Source organism: Carassius carassius, chromosome 21 (genome assembly GCF_963082965.1).
Source record: "Carassius carassius chromosome 21, fCarCar2.1, whole genome shotgun sequence".
Lineage (NCBI taxonomy): Eukaryota > Metazoa > Chordata > Actinopteri > Cypriniformes > Cyprinidae > Carassius > Carassius carassius.
This window is the reverse complement of record NC_081775.1, coordinates 10079909-10088569: the sequence shown is the minus strand read 5'-3', so window position 1 is coordinate 10088569 and position 8661 is coordinate 10079909. Positions and strand designations below refer to the sequence as shown.

Here is an 8661-nt window from a genome sequence, read left to right as displayed (position 1 = left end):
TCGTATGAAACCATCGGTATTCGCTCCTCCCCAAAATAACACTCAGATTGTTTCTTTATTCAAGACATGACTGACAGCTATATGAAAATATTCATAATGTCTATTTATAGTAGAAATATAAAAAAAAATGATCTGGCATAGAATGCTAAACATTTAGGCCTATGTAATAAGTGCATAAGTGCTTTCTTCTTAAATAATGAAATAAAGCTTATAAATGTACTTAATTATGGATATGACCATGCACATTATAATAATTAATTATATATGTTTATGTTCTCCCAAAAACAGCTGAGGATCATCCTGTAAAGTTGCAGTTCATCTTTTACAACCCTGGGCAGGAACAATCCCATCATGCATGTGTTGGCAAACGGTAGACGGCATCCACGCTGCTCTGGTTGATAGAAGTGAATGCTGGGCTTCTGGGAAAACCCAAGTGGTGGGACCTCATCCGCTCCAGTTATGAAAGCCAAAATCTCCTCAAAATGCATATTAGCATATTAGCTCAAACGATCATCTAGATTAAAGGACCTGAATTAACTGTCAAATGAGGGTTACTTTACATTATATATATATATATATAGTAGCCTAACTTTTATTATTTAAAGCAAATCAATAAGAAAAATGTCAGTTATAGGCCAATATATACCTGTAGTGTCAAACTCAAACGAGAAGATTGTTTTAATATATAATATAGATTTGCAATTCCATGTTGTTTGAAGGACACTCAATATAAACATTTTTAAATAGAGTACTTTTGTTTAATCTATTACCCTTTTAATTAAGCATAAGCCTATATAATTGCAGTGATTAAGTTGTGAGCTGCAAAAAGACAATCAGAATATTTTCTTATTTTTGTACTTTTTGAACCTTTAAATTTTGCAATTCATATTTTTTAACTTTTAACTTTTGCACTAATTATGACTGTCCATCATTAAACATTTCAGAAAAGATTTATTCCATGTAAGTTAACAGTTTTAGAAATGACTCATCTCATTCTGGGAATTGGACAGGATGCAGATCCAAAGTACTGAACTGTAAAGATGGATGTTTCCTCCTGTTGGAAATTTACTGAAAAGTTCTGTAGTAGGCTATTAGGCTACTGATTTGTTAGCAAATCTTATGGATTCTGAATTAGCTTCTGGAAAAAAAAATATAATTCTCTTTCAAAATGTGATGTCTACTATGGTAGCCTATTTCTGAATTAATCTTTACTCGTTTTGTGTTAGGCTAGCCTACACACACACACATAGCCTATATATATATATATATATATATATATATATATATATATATATATATATATATATATATATATATATATATATATATATATATATATATATATATATTATTAAAATTGTAATGTTATTATATATATTTAAAATTGTAATGTTATTATAACCTGCTATGTGAAAGTTGTTTTCATCTGTTCACAATCTGTTTTCTTTTAAAGAAAACATTTTTATTCAAATTAATCAAAATAGATTTATTGCGTTTTGGAACCAAACTCTTCATATATATTCAATTTAAATCAATCGATGTCATAAATCCCATGACATACAGTAGTAACGAGCTATAACCAGTTTACTGGAAGTTTACAACGATATTTCATCACTCTGTAGTGTAGACATTTCGAAGAAGTCATGTGCATGTGACATATCTCATTTATTAGTTTACGTTATCACGTGACACGGGAGCCGCTTTAAAGAGCAGAAAATAGAACATAGCCAGCCAGTCATTTTCCTATTGCAAGAGCTACAGTAGGACTGGCTTTACTGAGCCTTGTGTGGATAGGAATGTCGAGAAACCGTCCTCTGCGGCTCTGCCATTGGAGGTTGTAAAAAAAAAACAACAGGTTGTAAACTAGTTCACTCCGAAAAACAAAAAAGCGAAACCAAAGCACAGTTCAATAAACGATATGGTAAATAGTTTTACTGCGTAGGTCTGCCAGGTAAAACAGGTTTACAGAATAATGATTGATAGGTCCTATTATCTTCGATCTGCAAACAGTCGTAAATGTAACACGTGACTAATATGCAGTCAACTAAAAGAAAGTTATCAGGAATATATAAAGTTTATTAAGGAAGGAAATTCAGGAAAATATGTTTTGATGTGTTCGGCTATTATGGTTTTATTATAGGGGAGAGCGGGGTAAGTTGTCACATATGACAACTTGCCCCAGTACAAAAAAAACACATAGAACATGCTCAAAAAACATTGAGATGTATTTCTGGAAACTGGTTTTGCACCATCCTATGTCACAGATCGACCCATTCAGAACCCTGCCCTGCCAGGCCCCAGCAGCAAGTCTGTTCTGTCTAGCATGCCCAGTTATGCTTCTGCTATCACCAGCTCACCCTTACCCAGCAATGCTATTGCTGACAGCGGACTACCAACTCCAGAGCAATTCATAGAAATAGAAAAGCAACTAGAAGTAGAAAAGAATACGGCTGAATCTAGCTAAAAGCGCTTTCAAAATTGTTGTATTTGAGTCAAAATCTGGACCTACTAAAAACGAGGCAGTTAAAAGAAGAAAAATAATAGAAGAGTCATCATTAGATGATGAAGAGTGCTTCTGCCTCGACTTTGTGGAGCCATTTTCAAACATTCTTCCAAAAGAGACCTGGGTAAAATGTGTAAAAATCAACAAATGGGCCCATGATGCTTGCACTTCAGTCCAGGCAATTTAGGTGTGCCAGAATTGTGACTCTGAAGATGAGTCTGATTAGTCAGATACAGGGAATCCGTTTTGTTCAGAGGTTAAACATGTTAAGTTAAGCGAGTTATCTGCAGTATTTCATTCAGTTATCATGGATCCATGTGCGAGCCAGAGAACGTTTGAGTTTAAAGTTCAAAGTAAAGTGGTCTTGCCACTTAAACGTGTTTTGATTGAATATGTATTGTTTGGATTGAAATAATTGTTTTTTCCAAATTCTCTAGGCATGATTTTTTTTTACATTTCCAGTTCTGGTTGAAATTTAAATTTAAAATCAATAATCGGAATTAAAGTTTTGTTCTTATTTTTAGATAGTCTAGTGTGACAACTTACCTGCCGATGGGGCAAGTTGTCACAAGTGCACATTCTCTAATCAACATTCTACAACTCCGTAATGACATAAGATATGAAAATGTAATGAAAACAACATATGTGCCCACGACTTCATTCTTTCATTTGGTATGACATTTATATCATTGTGATGTACGGAGCTCATTAAATGTTAGACAGTTTGAAAAGTGTGACAACTTACTCCGCTCTCCCCTACCTATATTTACATCGTATGAAACCATCGGTATTCGCTCCTCCCCAAAATAACACTCAGATTGTTTCTTTATTCAAGACATGACTGACAGCTATATGAAAATTGTCTATTTATAGTAGAAATATGAAAAAAAAATTATCTGGCATAGAATGCTAAACATTTAGGCCTATGTAATAAGTGCATAAGTGCTTTCTTCTTAAATAATGAAATAAAGCTTATAAATGTACTTAATTATGGATATGACCATTTAATTAATTATATAATTAATTATATATGTTTATGTTCTCCCAAAAACAGCTGAGTCCCTGATTGCTCTCAGGATCATCCTGTAAAGTTGCACTTCATCTTTTACAACCCTGGGCAGGAACAATCCCATCATGCATGTGTTGGCAAATGGTAGACGGCATCCACACTGCTCTGGTTGATTGAAGTGAATGCTGGGCTTCTGGGAAAACCCAAGTGGTGGGACCTCATCTGCTCCAGTTATGAAAGCCAAAATCTCCTCAAAATGCAACTCGTTGTGTGGAGCTTTTGGTTTTTTTTCTGCTCAGGGAAAATTACAAACTCAGGTCCCAAGCAATTGACAATTACAAGCGCAATGATGCACCATTATTCACAGTTCATTTAATAACTAGGAAACTTACCTTCAATCATCTTAAGTACCAGTTCCCAGCAGTGTATAGTCTGCTCCTCTGCCTCCCTCTTCTTGGTCCCTGGTTTACTCCAGTGGATTTGGAACAGGTCTCTAAATGTGCCTCTGGAAAGGGGCTCATGCATGTTGGTAAAGATGGGTAGAAACTCAACCCAGTGAGTTCTTACCATATCCCAGAACTGTCCATAAGCATTCAGTCCTTTTGTGAACTGATGAATCATACTTGATGTTCTGCAAAATTTAACACCGGCTGTTAAATGTCCATTTTTGTACTTAAGCAACACAACACATTACTAAATATTAACTCAATAATCAGATCATCCAGAGTAGCAGAACTAACTGTCAAATGAGTGTTCCTTTATAAAAATATAGTCACTTTTTCATTTAAATGAATGATAGTCAAATCAATGAATAATTTCAGTTTTATATACCTCAGATATATGTAGTGTCGAACTGCAAAGGAGTAAATCTTTGGCACATCTCTAATGGAAGTTTCATGTCTGTATATTCCAGGGAAACCACATTCACAGATCCAGTCACCCTGCTCTGTCTGCAGCCTCTGGAGATCTACCCTCGTTTTGCATGAGGAAATCTAAAAGCAAGATAAAATCATCTTCCAGTTGAAGAAGGGCGAAGATCAATGGATTGAGGAAATGGAATGGACAGAAACCTTTTGTAGTTTGTCCTGAATGTCAGCATCTGGTATTAGGTGCCAGTCAAAGTCTACCAGCTGACATTCCTGGGTGCACATCAGCTGGTACAGGCAGGGGTCAAGAAATTTGAGTCCTGGGCCACCATGAGCCACAGACCACGCAATCAGCTTCCCCGCCAACTCATACTTATGTTCTTCCAGTGCCATCTGGTCATAGGTGAAGAAAAGGTGTCCAGGCTGCCCCTCAAAGATGCCCAGCGATCTCTGCACCTCCATCATCAGGATTCTGAGGCAGAGGTAAAGGAGAAACAACAGATGTCAAACATAAGAGACTGTTTGAGAACTGTTCTTTTACTTCTTGTGAAATAATATTTATTCTTGTTTGTAAGAGGAATACCTGAAAAACTCTCTGCTTGGACCTCCACGGTCAAGGGCTTCCTCACCAACAAATGTCACGAGAGGGATTTTGGTCCAAGAAAAATAAGAGTTGGAAACAGAATCTGTAGCACTCTGCAGCACCTTGTTACGAGAAACCAATACTGAAATGTGCTCGCTGCCACTGAGATGCATGTGCTGAAACTCTCTGAGCAAAGAGATAAAGTCCATGTCCTCCTGTTGAAGAGAAGTAAATCATGTCTTGTGCTGCCTTTCTACAATGTCAATGTTATTTATAAAATAATATTTAGATTATCATAAATATTATTACCATTGAAGAGTTTCGGCTTGAATCTGAAAGAATAGTGCTTGTTGAAGTCAACCGGTGTCTCTGTTGTGCAGGAACAGGTGGAGGAGAATGTGATTGTGATAATGTGTGAGTGTTCATCTGTGAAAAAGAAAAATCACAGGTTAATTGCTTGGTATTGTCAAGTAAATGTCAACTAGCAGGTAGAGTTGCAAAAAAAAGTACCTCTGTGTGTCGCTCAACCGCTCTTGCTAGCAAGTTGATGCCAGATGTACTGTCTACAGGACGGTCCGGGCATGATGTTCGACTGCCCCTCCTTGATCCTACAGCACATTCAACATTTTTACAAAAGATTTGATATTTTAAATGGATTCAAGTAGCAGTTAACAATTGAAATTTAGTTCGAAAGTTATTTTCTCACACTTACTCAGAAGGCGGACAGCGCTTGTGCTCCCGTACAGATCAATGAACACCCACAGCGGATTATTCAGGTTCAGTCTTTCTGCTTTGAGGTAATATTTCTCCCCACCTATCTTTTGAACAATAACCATGCCTGCATAGTTTATCCAGAACTGAAGCTGTACACCACTCCTACACAAGTCCTCAGGTACTGGCACAACACAGTATCCTTGTGTGTCCCTGAGGTCTGGTACTGAGGCAGGTGGTAAACCGTTTTTCTGTGGGCAGATGTTGGTGAAACCCACATGAAGAGCTCCATCCCACAACGAGGTGCAGTTCTCAATACGTATACTCAGCTTTTCAGCAACCTTTACAGTGCGGCTGAGAAATGCCAAACCGTTCATAAAGGATGAGGTGTCTCTGGACGCGAGTTGTCCTTTTTGTCTGAGGGTCACGTATTGGCCTGTCAGGTCCTTATTGAAAGTCATCGGACCCAGACATTGACTGCCACACATGCGATCGTGCTCTAAAATTATAGAAATGAATCAGACAGTGAGTCTGACAAACCAATAAACATACAGTATATAGAGACACTTTTTGTGTTGTACTCACTCATTGTTGGTTTGTCTTTGATTCATGTAATGGTCCTGATGTTCAAGATGGTTAATGTAACTAAAACTGAATTGTTACTCCCGCTTTTATTGTCCAAGTACTTCTGAGAGCAAGCACAAAAGCCTGTTTGACTAGCTGCCCGGGCTGAATGAAGTTAAAAGAAGAAAAGGGGGATGAGCTTATGCTCAGTTGGAGCAGAGTGAGGGAAATTAATCACGGACTGATGATGCTGGATTGTCCACACAACGAATTATATAACAGGATGAGTTTTGTTTTGTTTTTAATTCATGTTATGCCAATCCTGTTTCAAATTAAGTTTGTCTTTTAAGTTGTGTGTTCAAGTTTCTTTTTATAAGAAATGTGCTACCTGAGAAATTAGGTGGAGTATTTTAGTCTTCCAGTTTTGTGGACATTCACACACACAAAAACAACTACTGATGAACACACATTAAGTTTTATTTGAGTTATGAGTACCCCATACATTTTTAAATAAACATTTTAATAATTAGGCATCACATTTGCATGTTTGCAGTTCTCAAGACATTGGCAGGCAGGTAAACAAATGAAATATTTGTGTTCTATTTTGATTTAGGTTATGAAAAATAATTATTAAAATTTTACGTTTTTATGATTTAATTCATTATTTGCTTTTTATTAAACTCACAAACCCCGTGCAGTTCCTTTATGAAACCCAGTATAGGAAACATTAATAATATAATGTAAAGTTTAAGGCACTTTAAGTTGTCAATAACAAAGAATTGAAAGTATTTTCTTTTTATTAGCATTTTTATATCAATATGGTACCCATTCGATTGAAATCTAAATTTGAAATTTAAATGTAAATGTAAATTGTATATGTAAATCTCTACTATAAATCTTATATATAAAAGAAATATATTTTTACTTAAATATACTGTATAAATAGGCTATTTTAAAGCTCTATGCCCAAACAACTCAGATTAATCTCTGGTTCATCATTGTTGTTCTTACCTGTCTATAAAAAATGTAGACAGACTTGCATATTAGCATACCTCTGTCAAAATCTCCACCCTTTAAAGGAAAATCTGTTTCAGACTGTTTACATGACTAGACAGCTGTTACGGAATACCAGGGGCCCGTTCTTCGTACGTCACTTATTTACATCCGAGATCAAATGACACATCCAAGATGATATCATCGTGCTAATCATGATCCGGCTAATTGGGTTCTTCGAACACACCTGTTGTGTATGATTAGTATCGCTGGATTGAGTTATCTGAGATAATTGCGTGCTCATGTGTTGGCTTTAAAGGGGATATGTATCGATACTCGAAACCATGATCAGCAGTGCAGCGATTGGCTGGTGGCAAGACGGCAATGTAATGACGTCATAATTTAAAATGACACCCGACGAAAAACTTGACAAATTTCTGGACTTTTATAAGGAAACAGCCAAGCAAACAAAACTACATAAATGTTATAATAGATACATGAAACAGATAATAGATGCATGTTTTTATTTTTTTCGAATTTTTATCTGTATAGCATGTGTGTAAGACTCTAATACAATTATGAAGTAATTTTATGACAAATAAATATTTCAGTGAGTAAAACTGGCTGTGTCTATAGTAGGCTGTTATGGACTACATAGCATTTTTATATTATTTTTAAATATTTTTTTTAATGATTATTTTAAATTATTGTCCCTGGATCAGTACGATACTCTTGTAATAAAGTAGCGGTGGTAGAAGACATATTTTGAGTATCAGTTCTGGTTGAAAAGAAGCGATCTAATCCTGTTTACATGAAATAAGCCTGCTCCCGAGCAGTTTTAAGCTTACGGACCTGTTGCTATGACAGCAGCTCCAGGATGAGCTTCGGAGAACCAAATGATCCAAGATTACGCCAAATCGTCAACAATCAAATCCAGCTAACTGAGTTAGCGACGTACGAAGAACGGGCCCCAGGACAGGAGGCTGAAAGTATCAGAAACACAGTTTATTGAGGCACAAGCAGAGGAGCAGGTAGTGCAAGGTGAAGCAATGGTGCTGGAGGCAGTGATGAAGGGATCCGTTGGTGAGGAGTAAAATATCTTATTTTTTCGGGTTGCTTTTTATCATTTTTAAATCATTTTTTGATGTAGTATTAATATGTAGTTATAAGCTATTAAATATACATTTACCAAAATGTTATACTGTAATATCTGAAACACTATATTTTCATGTCAATTTCCATTTCTTTATTTTCTGAAATCCTAAACCTATAAAGAGCAAGTCGTCATTTCAAAAACTCCTGCAGATCCAGAGCCCCTCCCTGTTTTCTTTTCTGTTCAGGCAGGTATGTGGCAAGAACACGGTCATAAAGAAAGTGAAGTATGACTGATCTTACATGATAACTCAAAAGAACTTCACTTTTGTTTTCTTTC

General features: G+C 36.1%; 1 protein-coding gene across 2 annotated transcripts; it reads right to left on the bottom strand.

The window, feature by feature from the left end:
- Positions 1-3454: 3454 nt before the first annotated feature.
- Positions 3455-6729, bottom strand: LOC132097114 (G2/M phase-specific E3 ubiquitin-protein ligase-like). 2 transcript variants are annotated; one of them, XM_059502737.1, is made up of 7 exons: positions 5674-6729; positions 5271-5569; positions 4962-5176; positions 4583-4850; positions 4344-4504; positions 3905-4143; positions 3455-3803 (listed from the first exon to the last, which is right to left on the bottom strand). In XM_059502737.1, exons 2-7 carry the CDS (start codon positions 5385-5387, stop codon positions 3538-3540), a joined length of 1266 nt encoding a protein of 421 aa, XP_059358720.1. In that variant the 5' UTR covers positions 5388-5569; positions 5674-6729; the 3' UTR covers positions 3455-3537. The 2 variants fall into 2 exon arrangements, with proteins under 2 accessions (XP_059358720.1, XP_059358721.1); XM_059502738.1 differs by having other exon boundaries at positions 5271-6729.
- Between the last annotated feature and the right edge of the window lie 1932 nt (positions 6730-8661).